The following is a 15,062-nucleotide window of genomic DNA, read 5'->3' as shown; positions in this document are numbered from 1 at the left end:
AGTTGGGAGAAACTCTGAAGCCTGTTTTATCTTCTCTCTCCAGTTGTTGCCCATTCCCACATGGCCTTATGCAGATCCCAGCTCTCTGAATCAGTCTCTGGCGGCATAAACTAAGCCAGGGGTAGGCAACCTCGGCTCTTTTATGACTCGTGGACTTCAACTCCCAGAATTCCTGAGCCAGCCTTGCCGAGGTTACCTACCCCTCAACTAAGCTGAACTCATGCACCATTGTGAAAATGAACTACTGTAGCCATTGTATTTATTCTGAGCTGGAGAGGCAGAATCCTTGCTTGCTTGTTATAGTACCGATTGCCTTTTGTGCCACCTGATGCCTCTTGGCGAGGTCCAAACTATCCCCACAGCGGCCATCCTGCCTGGGGTCAGGCGGAGGAAAGGTGACCGTGACTGACCCAAAACTATCCCGAAAGCGGTTGCTTTCATCGGCCCAACGTTGGGCATCACGTCCTCAAACTCCCCCCCCCCGCCCGCTTCCATTTATTTATTCTATCTAGATTAAGGAAGGAACTCTACCTAATTGGTCGAACGGGCCCGCGTCGTGTCCAATCAGATCGTTGTGTCTGGAAGGGCAACTATCGCATCCGCCAGTGATATTGCCGACAGCCTCGGCTACTTGTCTTTAAACCCCCCCCCCAAAAAAAACCCGCAACCTGTGGGAAAAAATAAATAAATAAAAGCCTTTCGCCACGCCCCCTCCCCCCTTCCTCGCCAGCTAGCTGGTTCCCCCACGTCTCCTCCTCCTCCCCCCCCTCCCCGACGTTCCGCAAATCTTCACCCAATAATGCGTTCAGACGACAGAGGGAAGGGGTTAAAGGGGGCTGCCTCGCTCTCCCCCCGCCCGCTTCCTCTCGCTCGCTCGCCCGCCTGCCTCCTCCTCCCTCTCCCCCTCCTTCTCCTCCTCTTCTTCTTCTTCCAGCTTCACCATGTAGACACCCGGACCCCCTTCCATCCTTTTCGCATGGAGCTGGTTCCTTGACGTCAGATCTATGAATATTGCACGAAAAAGCCGGCTTGCCAGAGCTACCACAGCGGCTCGATGTAAGCCCGGGATCTATCCCGGCGTGGACCGTGGCGTTGGCGGCGGGCAAGAGGAGGCGCTGATCGCCGCCGCTTTGGAGAAGGAGGAGACCCGGCGGTTGGTGGTCGAGAGGGGAGGCCGGCCGTGCAGTGCCGGCGGCGGCAGCGGCGGCGGCGAGCCAGGGGGCTTGTTGCTGCTGCTGCCGCCCCGAGAGGAAGAAGTGCTGGGCTGCGCGCTCCTTCCCCGGCGAGAGGTGGCCCCGGGGGAATGTGACATCACCGCGCGGGTTTGGGGCAGCCGAGCCGGCAGGCTTCCCGGCAGCGCCCCGGCCGCCTTGGCTAATGCGCTGCCGGCCCCCGCGCCCGCCCCGGCTCCCCACCTCGGCCCCGTCATCAGCATGTCTGCCAAGGAGAGGCCCCAAAGCAAAACCGCCACCAAGGAAAGCGTCACCCTGTTGCCTTGCTTTTATTTCGTGGAGGTGAGAGGCTGCCTGCGCGGCTCTGCTGGAGTTTGGGGGGGGGGGGTTAGAGAGAGAGAGAGAGAGAGACAGGGGTCCCTGCTCGCGGTTGTTTGTCGGGCGGGGGGGATGCCGGTGCCCCGGCCGAAAAAGCAACAACCATCGGTGGGAGCCCATCATGCCAGGCTGCGTGTCTGCATGTGCGGTTGCACGAAACGCGCCTTAAGCGCAATCGCGGCGTTAGGTTGAGGGACAGGGGTGGGTAGGTGGGTGGAATGTCGGGATGGATTAAGTGCGGGTTGGAAACGGCGAGAAAATGTCTTGTCCGACCTGCCCAGCGGGGATCGGCTGAGCGATGGTCTCCCGTGACCTCCTCGCGTTGATTCAGACAAGCTTCCCGAAATCTCCCCCCACCGAAATTTGGTCCTCCCCCCCCCACGGAGATCTGGGTCCTCCGAAATCTCCCCTAAGAGATTTGGGAAGCTTGGCCATCCTTCTCCACCTGCCTTGGAAACTCCACCTCCTTCTTTTTCTACCGGGGGGGGGAAAGGAGCGTTTATTTATCCTTTTTTTTCCTTAAAAAAATGATAAGAGGAGGGGGTGTTGCAAATGGAGAGAGGGCAGCTGGATGAGATCAGATCACGTGCACACCGGATCGTCCCAATATTGCTTCAGACAAAAAAAGGGGGAGGGTTTGTGTGTGCTTATGCCAAGCATATATTCTTAGCCAAAAAAAAAAGGATGGGACGTTAAGTAAGTTGGAGATGGCATTGAAAGTAAATGTATGTCAATCATTAAACAATCGGTTTGGGGGTCCTTTTTGGCAGAGGATATTTGGGGATGCTCCAGATATTTGGGATGTGCTGAGAGTGGTTGCAATTTCTACAGGGTGGTCAAAGCTACACTGCGTAGCTTCGTAATAGCAAGCCAACCAAGTGAGGTGTTATTTATTTGTTCGTTTGTTTGTTTTGCCCAAGATCTGTTGGGGCTCCTGTGTGAGAGAGAGATAGCCTCATTTCTGCTGCACAAGCATTCTCTTCCGCCCTTCTGGTGATGTAATGTGCAGGCAGAAAAGGAATTCAGATTTCCTTGTTTATTGAAACACCTCAGCAAGAGAGCAGAGGTGGTCAGGATGGACACGTGGGACCCATTCAACCCGTGCTTCCTTTTCAAAGTAACTCACAGAGCAGTGTAGGAAAAAGTTGTCAGCAAGCATTGACAGTGTGCTGTCCAAGTGTGAATCCCATCAATACTGCAGGTTTGGGGCTGATATTCTTTTTGATGATAAGTCAATAGCTGTTTCACACAGTTTAACTAATACCCGTCAGTGGCCATCGATACCTGAACCAGAGAGTGGATTTGTATGTTTGTGAATTTCAAACAAGGACTGTAGTAATAGCAGTGTTGAAGAAGGAAGGATGAAAGGCATGGAAGCTGATGCAGATGAAAAGGGTGTTTGGAAAATGAATCCCAAAGGTGCTTTCTCATGAGGCAACTGGACTTTCTTGTTTTTCTTTGAAGACGTTTCTCTTCTCATCCAAGAAAGTCTTCAAGAAAGTCCAGTTGCCTCTGAAAAAGCACCTTTGGGGTAACTATGACGTGGATGACCAAGAATCTCCATAGACATTTGAAAATGAATCTAAATAGCCTTTTATGATTGTTCTGAAAAGTCACTAAGAGCACCCTACTTGTAAGTACTGTTGTATGTTTGTCTGAGTGTATCTATCCGTTTATCCATGCATCCACATAGAAATTTCCAAGATTCCTGAAGATTTGAAAGCGAAATTGAGAGGAACATCTCAGTTCCTTCATTCCCTCTCCTCAATCTCTCATTGATTCCTTGCAAACTGAATAACTAAGAATGCAGAAAACTTGTGTGTTTCTTCCTGTATTCTGCGCTCGTCGGAAGTCTGTTTTTACTTTCTTGAGAAGAACATATTTCTACATTATGGCTATTATGCACTATCAAAGCTTAGGGAAACATCTGGAAATAGCTATTTGAAAGAAACTCTAAAGAAAGGTCCGGGAAAGGTTGCTGCTTTGTGAACTTTTAGGTCTGGAGTTTCAGTTTAATAATCAGAATCTCACAGTAGAACCTAAAATGACAATGTTGAGGGATTTCTTCTCAGGTGCTTTCAGAGAAGAAAACCCTTAAATAAACAGAGCTTAGATACCGGTAAGTTGGATTGGTTTTAGGATATTTTTCAAGACCAGCTGCAACATGAGTGTAAAAATCAAGGACTCTTGGTCCTGACACACAGTAACACTTGAAGTGGAACTAAGTGATATGATGGACATATGGAAATTCAACAAGTGTGTAAAAGTTCTATCATAGTTCTGCTGTGCTCTCATAAACAGCAGCAGAGAAGTTCATAGCACTGGAAATACAGCATTTTCTGTATTTTGCTTCTTAAGGGAAGAAAAGAGGAAGATGCGAGTTGGCTTGTTTAACATTGTCTTTTAAAAAATACTGTGCATTGAGGGATGTGGCACTCCACCTGAACTGAAATTTGTCTAAAATGCCTTTTGACTTCATTTAATGCACATGGTAAGGAATAGCTCTCCACACTGTATACATGGAAAGCAAATATTAGAATTTCACTCTATTGCATAATACAAAGAGAAAAAGAAACACGTTTGCTGACTGTTATTTCACAAAAGGCAACTCAACAAGACAGCCAACCAAGAAATTTTGGAGACTAGAAAGTAGCAAAGGAATTTTTTTTTAAAAAAAGTGTGCTATAGCTAGTCCAGTGCACGATTTAAGAGTGAAAAGAATGCAAGAGTCCTCAAAATACTGTATACAGAGAAGGAAACATTTTTTCTGTTTTATAATTTTTTTGTAATAAGTTTTATGAAACAAAATTAACACAAACTAATCAATAGTAAGTAAAAGAAGGAATAAAGGCAAAAGAGTAGAAATAAGAATTAAAAGAAGTTTCCAATTTTCCTTGTAGCAAACATTATTAAATATAATCTTAAGTACAAATGCAAACTGTCTTTTACTTTAAGATTATAAAAAGCTCACTTTTTCTATTCAATTATAAGTGCCTGTTTTTCTGTCATGCAAAAAACTCTGTAAGGGGTTCCAGTCAGCCGTAAATGTAGACGTTGTTTTGTTTTTTTCCTGATCAAATAAGTTAATTTAGCCATCTGTGCAAGTTCCATCATCTTCACCAATCATTCCTCCATTGCAGGCAGGTTTGAGCACATCTCATTGTGGTTGTTATATATAAAAATATATAAGATATTCAAAATATCTTTACACATTCTACAGTTTCTTTGTTGACAAATGCCAATGATAGAAGACAACATTTTTTCATGTGGAAACAAGCCACCAAACCTGCAAATCCTTTATATTTAACACATCACATGTATTGTTTATTAATCTTTTAAGATGCTCAAACATGGGGGAAGGGGGCATTTTTTCACAAGGAGTTGGTTATTTGGATTTTAGTAAACTAAATTTTGATTCCAGGCATCACCCCTGATTATTATTTTTCAATAAATCATTAGCTGTGAGGAAGAGTAGTCAAACTAGAGTTTACTTATTTATTTAATCAATTTATATTAGCTGCCCATGTTAACAATAACTCAATGACTAAAGTTCTTTACCATTTGAAAAAAACCTCTAGTCTTTCCTATTCACAACCACCGTAAATTCAAATCCTAAAAAGTCATCGCCAGAGGTGGAGTAAAGCTAACTTTTTCATCATACTGCTTGATTATCTTGTTTGTAAACCACTTAGGTAAGATGGGCAGTATAGACATTTGATTGATAGATAAATAAAATAAACTACTCAATTCTATATTATCCTCAACACATGAAGAAATTCTGAACATCCTTAAGGCAAAGCAGACTTCATTCTAGAGCAGTGCTAAGGTACATATATGTAGGTGTCAGTGTACCTAGGAATTCATTCTTAGCAGCCATAAGTTTCATGACCCACAAGGGTTTTGTTGCTTTTCTTAAGGATTCCTTTATTTGTTTTTTTAGATTTCTTTAATTAAAATGAAATGGACAGTTGTTATATTGGAAAACAATACTGTACATTAGTCTCTACCCCATTTTTAATCTCAGGAGCTTGCAACATCCTTAGAACTCTAAATGCTGCATGGTTTTAACCTACAGGTCTTTCCTTGGAGGTATACTCACCAGCTTAGACAAAGATGTTATGAGTCAAAAATATTATCCTAGTGCAGGCAATTAATTTTTCCAAGGGGCCACATGAAAAACTGGGACCGCTGTGGTGGGCCAAACCATTCATACTGAGAACGTGTGTAAGCATGCACAGGCGCACATACTTAAAACTGAAAAATAAAATAGCAGTCACCTTCGAAATAAAAGCAATGCAATTGTATTGCGTGTGGGACATATACTTATTTACATTTGATTTCTGTTTTCCAGTTGATCTCACATGGGCTGAACAGGGACAGCCAAAGGGTCAGGTGTCACCTGGGGGATCATAAAATGCCCAGGTCTGTCCTAGCAGCTAGAGAAAATGACAAGCAGAAATATCAGCAGTTTGACATCTGATTATTGGGCACAGCTACTGCAACAACAGTTTTATAAAAGCACAAATTCCTCCTCCCGGCCACCCACTTCAATGATGACCACTTTTAAAAGTGCCTATAACAGATATTCAACATTCTACATTTGTCCACCAATCCCCAAAGGTATCCTATTCTTTCTCTGGAGCCTAATTGTGCTGCTACGACATATCCCATCCCCCTCCACATGCTTCTTTCTATATATTTTGCTTGGCAGAATTTTCTAAAGGCTTTTATACAAATCCAGACAATCACTTGAAGGCAAGCCAGGAGAAGTTCTCCATGTTGTCTGCCATCCAACGATCATCCAGAGTTTTTTTTAATAGCCTTACTCTGATGCAACTTAATTATCAATTGAGAGAAACAGCCATTTTATTTAAATTAATTTGCTTTCAAATTTTATGTCAAAGAACGGTAACAAAGATATGTTTTGCATATCAGGTCAGTCTTTACTTGGACATTGAAAGAACTCTTTTCTCAAAAATGGGAATGATACTATTGTGAGCATAGGAAAAACTAAGAAAATATTGTGTGGTCAAGATGTAGTTTTCTGGATAGCATGACTGGATATTAGAGCTTTCTTTCATGGAGTGTCCAAATATCTTCCTTATGCGGATGACTTTTTGAAATCCTTCTCTGTTGTTGTACTCCTTTGGATACATGTCTTTTATTGACAGATAGCAACAGCCTCTGTTCTCAGTCCTGGCTTTATTTAATCATGCACACTGAAGAAATCCTAGAAAATAGAAATTAATTATTTGGGACTTGCTAGCATAATTATCCAGTATCATCGCTCACATGGGCCTGGCAGCAAAAGTCCAAAAAACTGCAAGGGAAACGCAAGGGAGAATTACCGCATTAGGACTGCTGGTCAGAAAACACAACCTTTTGATTCTTCACAATGTTTAACAATTGTGATACTTGCTAGAGGAACAGAAATAGTGTGTTTATGTGTCTGTGACCACTGACCTAAACACTTTTCTCCAATATTCCAAAACCTGTTGGGAGGTTTCATTGATCCATCCACAATGCAATCAGTCTATGGAGTGCTTTGTTTTGGATAAGTCTATAATCTGGATGAATGTGAGAAGATGTTTGAATGAGTTTTCTAGAAGCCCCCCCCCCAAAATACAAGTTTCCTAAATGTCTGGATATGGCTGATGTGTTCAGGAAATTAATGTTCAAATAGTATTCCCATGAATTTTGGCATTACATAAAAATGCAAAGTCTGCTGGCTACTCTAATACCAGCAGATAATTTTCATAAGACTGAACACCAGTCTCTTCTTTTTTCTTGGATGTAAATCTGTCTATTTACTTAGAATTGAAGTTAGATTCTGTTCCTAGTATTTTATGGGGCGCCCACCCTCACATCATTGGTTTTATGGGAGCATATTGGATAATAATGAATACTCCTTTTTTCAAATTCTAGTTAAGTCATGGGTCCCTGGTTGACACGCTCAAAATCCTGTACTAGCAATCTTACTATATTTGGCTATAGGAAAAATGATAGCTTTTTTCATCACTCCAGTTCATGTTCCGACTTTATCTATATCTTCCCTCCTTTCCTCATGAACAGTAATTTTCTCCTCCAAGCCTACTTCAGGCACCTCTCATTCTAATGATGCCACTTCAAAAGCTCAGTGAGACAGACAGAACTCACCCCCCATTTCATGTGCCAAAAAAGGAAAAATGGCCACTGATCAAGCCAGATGGTGATCATTGGAGTTGACCTACAACACACTTGTAGGAAGGATATCAAATTCTGGAATTATAAATTTTATACTCAGTTTGAGTGAATCTGGACAGTTTCATTTATTTGATTTAGGCCTATACAAACTCAGGTGTGAGCTATCGCAAAATGTGCTATATATCATATGTTTTGTGCAAGCTATAGCTCCACGAGAGATTGATGCGTTTCTGTGAGAGAATAAGGGTAATAATAGTAATACAGGTAGGTCCTCAACTTACAACACTTCATTTAGTGGTCGTTCAAAGTTACAGCGGCACTGAAAAAAATGACGTGACCCTTTTTCACAGTCACGACCTTTGTAGCATCCTCATGGCCATGTGATCAACATTCAAATGCTTGGCAGTCGGTTTATATTTATGACCGTTGCTGTGTCCCAAGGTCATGTGATCACCTTTTGTGATCTTCTGACAAGCAAAGTCAATGAGGAAGTCAGATTAACAACTGGGTTACCGACTTATCAACTGCACTGATTCACTTAACAATTGAGGCAAGAAATTTTATTAAATGGGGCAATAGCAATAGCACTTAGACTTATATACCGCTTCACAGTGCTTTACAGCCCTCTCTAAGCAGTTTACAGAGTCAGCCTATTGCCCCCAACAATCTGGGTCCTCATTTTACCGACCTCGGAAGGATGGAAGGCTGAGTCAACCTTGAGCCTGGTGGGATGCGAACTGCCAAACTGCTGGCAGCTGGGAGTCAGCAGAAATAGCCTGCAGTACTGCGCCACCAGGGCAAAAGCTCACTTAACAAATGTCTCACTTAACAGCAGAAATTTTCAGCTCAATTGTGACTGTAAGTCAAGGACTACTTGTGATAATAATTTACTTTACTCACTCTAATAATTTTCCTTCGTTAGAGTTTTGTCTCTTGATCAGAGGTTCAAGTTTTTTTCAGGTTCTGCTGCCCAGGAAACCTTTGAAAATCCCCATCTAGCACATGCCTACAATTTTCTCTTCAATGTATGAAGATATAGGAATATAGCCAGCCGTACCAACAGGCTGAAAAATAGCTTTTATCCGTGGGCTGTTAGGCTTTTAAATGGGACATAATCTTATGCAGAATTGACTTGGGAGGCCGGTGTGTGGTGTAGTTGGTTCACATGGTGTGGTAGGATGGAGGGTTTGTTGTCACTGTGTGTTGGGGGGAGAGAGCACGGGGGGAGGCTCAGCTAATCTCAATGTACACATGTTGTACTTTGACAATAAAGGTTTATTATTATTTATGCGGAAAGGATTCCCTCAAGTTAAGACTGAAGGCTGCTGGAATTAGGAAAGTGGAAGAGATTAAAGCTTCAGTTGTCTACCGCCCTACGGACATCAAATTACAACTACTTGCAATTTGGCTGTGTGTGAATTCTTGATTCAAGATGAACATCACCAATCATTAGAGGGGACCATTCATTCCAGTCAACTTGTAATCTTTGTAATTGTAATCCATGCCAGTTTTTATATGAAACATGTCATATTCCAAGTCTCACATTCGGATCTAGTGACATAGATGAAAATGAGCACTAAGAAGGAACTTGGTCATTATCTACCATGGCAGGAGGAAAATATCAAAAAGGGATAATGGCATGATTATTTGATCTGCTCTCCTGAAATCAACTGGACCCACTTTTAAGTGGAGTTCAACCTGGACCGTAAGTGAAGATTGCCAGTTTGCAAATTAGGGATTTGGCCTTTATTCATAATTACTTTTGTACAGGTACCAAGAGCTATCAAGAGATTATCTCACCTGCTCCTAACATTTCATCTGCTTTTGTCAGCTTTTGTGTGTGACACAAGAGAGAATGAAGGAAAAAAAAAGAGTTGCGGCACATGGATGGAATCTGGGGAAAGAACCAAGGAAGCTGTGTCATCCCTAATTCAGCAAAGTTAAACATTCAAATAAGGTATCCAGGTTGCAGCCTGGCAATCTGGGCGTAGAAATATCTTTCTCATCTACAACTGAAGAATTAGTTTCATTGTTTCTGTTGCTAAGAGTCAAGGAAAAAATGCTCAAGTTTCTTGGAAGTGAGATGTTGATGAATCAAAGTGAGCATCTGAACTGTATGCTTGGAAACAAATTGGTATCTTGATTCTTCCAAGTTGAACATGTGGCTGTGGTAGCGGTGTCACAGAAGGTAAATAGTGTGTGTGTGTGTGTGTGTGTGTGTGTGTGTGTGTGTGTGTGTGTGCATGACCAAATGAACTATTTCAGGAAATTATTTCAGAGCAAAGCAAGAAATCTAGAGAAACTTCCTTCCAGCAAGCTTAATACTATCTACTTACTAGATAGAATCCAGTTCCAGAGACAGAAGGGAATGGTCAAAACACAATTTAAACACCTTAAACTGTGGTGTCAGAGGGGAAACACACTGCCTAGGGAAGCAAACTAATCACCATCACAGTATTGCTTACAAAGCCCTACCAGATTCTTTGAACTTCCACTTATCCAGAGAATTTCCAGAGTCTGGGCAACTCTCTCCCTCATCCAAATATATTAATATCTTACTTCACAAATTTTAAAGTAGGCTCCGACAGTGAAATGCAGGAATTCTATGAAATTAAAATAAAGCTTTGGTGCCATCATCTTTTACATTGCAGATTTAACATCCCAAACAGTTTTAATAAATTTATCAGGAAGATATGGCCTAAGCAGAGAAGAAATTTAAATAAAGCAAGCCTGGAGATGAATTGTGGCCCTAAATTGCATACCTTTGATTCAAAAAGTTTCACTGACAGATCCATTTATGGGATATTTTTAACCCCATCCTACTGTATGTACCATATATATTGGCCTTATGGTTGTTTATTAAAATTAGTTTTAGACTGCCCTTTATGAATGTCAATAAATATGAACACACTTAAGCATAACATAATATCATCTCAGTAAACCAAGATGTCTTTAAAACAATGCAGTCTAAATAATTTTCCTGATTTATGACAGCAATGATTATAATGTTGCATGGGCTCCCTATTATAAGCTTCCAAGTGTAATTCAAAGTGTTCATTATCACTTTAGAGTCCTTTATGGCACAGAGGCAGGTTACCTGTGGGACCCCAGCCAACTTTAGGCTAAGGTTAAGTGAGTACTTGCCTCTGGCACCAAAGCTTAGAGGTATCAATGTCACTCCTTCTAATCATTCTAAAAATGTAAATCTTCATGTTGGCAGGAGGTGGTGCCATCAATCAATGTGGTATAGAGATACCATGAGCTGCAATACTGTATCAGGTGTGGTGCCTTTATACCTAGGGATACCATATATGCCATATACCTCTGAGCCAACACTTCTGTACTGGGACCACCTATCTCTAATGGTCTACATCATATTAGAGCCAGTACAATAGGCATGCTTTGGATCACTTACAAAACAAGGTCGCCTAGTGGGACTTAGAGGTCATGCCATCCTCAAGGTTCAGATGGCCCTGACCTTGACAGCTTTTCTTAAGACCCTAAAAACCAGGTTTTCTCCCAGGCATTGAGCCAGACCGGGGGTCTCCAAACTTGGCAACTTTAAGACTTTTGGACTTCAGCTTCCAGAATTCCCCAACCAGCATGTCTGGCTGAGGAATACTGAGAGTGGTAGTCCACAAGTCTTAAAAGTTGCCAAGTTTGGAGACCCCTGGGCTAGACTATGCAATGAGCCCATCCCAAACTGAAAAGACGACATTTGACTTTACATATTTTGTTTTGGGTTGTGTTCTGGAGTTTTGTGCTTCTAACCATTTGTAACCTATTCAGAGTTGGGGTGGGGGTAAAATTACATAAATAAAAAAACCTAAATTCTCCAAACATTCTAATAATTATAGGTTGGTTGAATTCTTAAGGATTTTTTTAGATAGCTCTACAGGCATAAGTACATTGAAACCTATCTCATAATTATAGTTTCAAGAAATTTCTAGGACTAGACAACTGTTATTCATCTGTAAGAACCTTAGAAATGGCCTTCTGCATCCAACTAGCAGCTGATTTCTCCACAAAAACCAAGGAGGCCCACAGTACGTAGGGCTATTGGCCCTCTATGCTGCTGATCGCCAGCTGCCAATCCTGGAGGATAACATATGGACACTGTAACTCATAGCTACTGTTAGGTTTATCCTCTGTGAACTTATCTAAGGCTATTTGAAAACCATCTGAGTTGGCTGCAATTGCAACATTAGTCTCTGGGTATCACTTTAACTATGTGGCTATACTGACAGAGGGAGAGAAAAATTGCCCACTCTTGAAAATGAATCACTCATATAAATAAAGCAGATGCCTTGCTTTGCACGGCACGTTGTGAAATGAATAGGTTTGTAACTGTGCTCTCTTGCCTCTTGCGTCTGGTAGTGAGAGAGATATGGTCTCAGGTAAATTCCCTGCAATTTATAGAAAAATGTGAAAGGTTCTTCAGTTCTCTGTGTTCCTTAGATACTATTTTGAAAATGCCCTTTTATGCTTCACCATTCTCCTCTTAAGGGGACCCAGTGGCTCAGTGGGTTAGCATGCTGAGCTTGTCGATCAGAAGATCGGAGGTTTGGCGGGTCAAATCCTGAGTGCCGCGTAGCAGAATGAGCGCCTGTTACTCGTCCCAGCTCCTGCCAACCTAGCAGTTCGAAAGCACGTAAAAATGCAAGTAGAAAAATAGGGACCACTACAGTGGGAAGGTAACAGCGTTCCATGCGCCTTTGGCATCTAGTCATGCCAGCCACATGACCACGGAGATGTCCTCGGACAAACGCTGGCTCTTCGGCTTTGAAACGGAGATGAGCATCGGCCCCTAGAGTTGAAAACGACTAGCACACATGTGCGGGGGAACCTTTACCTTTACCTATTCTCCTCTTGCAGTGTCTGCCACTGAGATGTCTAGTTCATAAGTGATATGTATATGTAGAGCAGTGTTTCTCAACTTAGTAATGTTAAGATGTGTAGATGTCAGCTCCCAGAATTCTCCAGCCAACAAGTGGTCCTAAAGTGCCTACATCCAGCATTATCTTCTTATTTTAAAAGCACTGGCAAGATCTTACAGTGTTAAGAAACACTGCCTTGGAAAGTTTTATTGTCTTGTGAAAAGTAAGGTGTTCTTTCATTATTACATTGCAGTGTATTTCTCAGGCTTAGCCCAAGAACAACTTAGAACAGTCCAGCCAGTGTAGAGGTTTTTTTATTTGCTTACATCCAACAGACAGAACCTTGCAGACTAAACCTTTACTACACTTACCCTAACAGATAGGGAGATTGGTCCTGGATGGCTACTCTTACTCTCTGCTTCTGCCTCTATCCATCTTCAGCCTGTGCTGTCTCTTGCCATGCCCCTCTTTCTCCAACGTGCTTCCTCCTTGATTGATTGATTGATTATATTTATATGCCACCCTTCTCCCTAAGGACTCAGGGCAGCTCACAACAATAAAAACTAAAAAAGAAAATGAAAATACAAAATTTAAAAAAGAATTAAACAGTAGATATGTTCAATACATAGTAATTTAACCCCATAAAACCAAATTTAAAACCATAGTCAGTCCAGGCCCGATTGTTGAAACATCCATGTCTTCAGGTCACGGCGAAAGGACCGAAGGTCGGGGGCCATCCTCAGCTCCGGAGGCAGCTCATTCCAGAGGGTCGGCGCACCCATAGAGAAGGCTCTCCCCCTAGGGGTCACCAGCTGGCATTGCTTAACTGACAGAACTCTGAGTAGGCTGACCCTGTGGGAGCGAACCGGGCGATGGGAGGTTGACAATGGCAGCAGGTGGTCTCGCCTACCACTTCACTGTGGTCCATCACACCAGCTCCCTCTCCATAAGCACCATTTCTCATAGTATTAGAATAAACAGAGAATTGATGAATGTATAATATTGAAATCTGCTTTTCATCCTCCAGATGCAGTTTGATTTTTTCAGGTTGTAGAGAAAGGTTCAAGGTTACAGCTTGTTTGCTGAGAAAAAGAGAACAGAAGGATAGGGATTAAACCTCACATTGCCAGGATCAGCCCTGCATTTTAACCACCAAACTTTGTGCTATATGATACAGAGAATTTTTAGCACCAAATCTGAACTTGAACTGAATTATTGCAGTCATTTAACTGTTGTTGTTTTTATTTATTAAATTTATATCCCACCTGTTGTAACCAGAACTCATGGCTGTATAACAGTGCTTCTTCCTTCATTTTTTCCCCCCACAATGACAAGGTGGACTGGGAGAAAATAACCCAGTGAGCATCAGTGGCTGTTGCAGCCTGGGTTGTTACTATTTTTATTTATTAAATTTGGCTCCCTGCTCCTTGTCCAACGTCTTAACAACTCCACCACATTGGCTGTCCATTTTAAAACTCTTCAAGATATTTGAAAAAGACACATATTTTTGCTCCCATTATTTCTGTTGAATAGGAAGTTATGCTAGACATCTTATTTTAAGCGCATCTGAAAATAAGGACAGTGTGCCTCATTTCTGCATCTAGACATTAAAAATTGCAGTTTTCGCCCATCTATTACGTATAATATTTCACATACTGTAAAGTAAGAAAATGGCCTAGGCTGGCCTCCAAAGTTAAAATGAACTGTGCTATGCTGCTAGATCTTTCACTGGCTCAATTAAAGAAGTATGAATGCACGCCGCGATGCTTGAATTATAGACCAAAGGCTATTCTTCTGGGGGTTTTTCAATAGGAGGAGAAAAGGACCTAGGTGAACTTCTTTTCTACATGCTGTTTGACTCATAATATTTTACTACTCCTTAGGGGTACTTCAAATTCTAATTTAATGCACTGATTGAATAGCCTGAGTGGATATCTTTTGCTTTATGATGAAAAGTTTTAATATGCCCCTATGGCAAATAAATACGTTCAGAGACATGTATCGTTTCGTGGCTGCCTTCTAAAGAAGAAGAGAGAAAAGCAGACAATTTATGTCCACAGATAATGCTGTTAGAATCATAGTAGTGAACAGTAAGCAATCACAGAAACTCTGCAGCGGTTCTCTTCTGTTGGACAGATATACTGCACAAAATACTGATGTCACGTACAGGTAGTCCCTGATTTATGACGGCAATTGAGCCCAAAATTTTCTGTTGCTAAGTGAAACATTTGTTAAGTGACTTTTAACCCATTTTACAACGTTCTTTGCACACAGTTGTTAAGCGAATCACTGCGGGTGATAAGTTAGTAACACAGTTGTTAAGTGAATCTGGCTTCTCCATTGACTGCTTCTCACAAAGGGGGATCCCTTGTGCCTGGGACACTGCAACCGTCATAAATATGAACCAGTTGCCAAGCATCCGAATTTTGATCACATGACCATGGGGATGTTG

General features: G+C 42.0%; 1 protein-coding gene across 1 annotated transcript in view; it reads left to right on the top strand.

Moving 5' to 3' along the window:
- Positions 1–1,418: 1,418 nt before the first annotated feature.
- PLPPR4 (phospholipid phosphatase related 4) overlaps positions 1,419–15,062 on the top strand; it is a gene marked incomplete at its 3' end in the record, with an annotated part of 46,030 nt that continues 32,386 nt past the window's right edge. The window contains exon 1 of the mRNA XM_081322147.1: positions 1,419–1,514. Within this exon, the coding sequence (XP_081178273.1) occupies positions 1,434–1,514 (81 nt within the window). The 5' untranslated portion in view covers positions 1,419–1,433. The remainder of the gene's footprint in view (positions 1,515–15,062) is intronic.

The sequence above is a fragment of the Vipera berus genome, assembly GCF_964194415.1.
Source record: "Vipera berus genome assembly, chromosome: 3".
Taxonomy (NCBI): domain Eukaryota; kingdom Metazoa; phylum Chordata; class Lepidosauria; order Squamata; family Viperidae; genus Vipera; species Vipera berus.
This window is presented reverse-complemented; position numbering and strand designations above follow the sequence as displayed.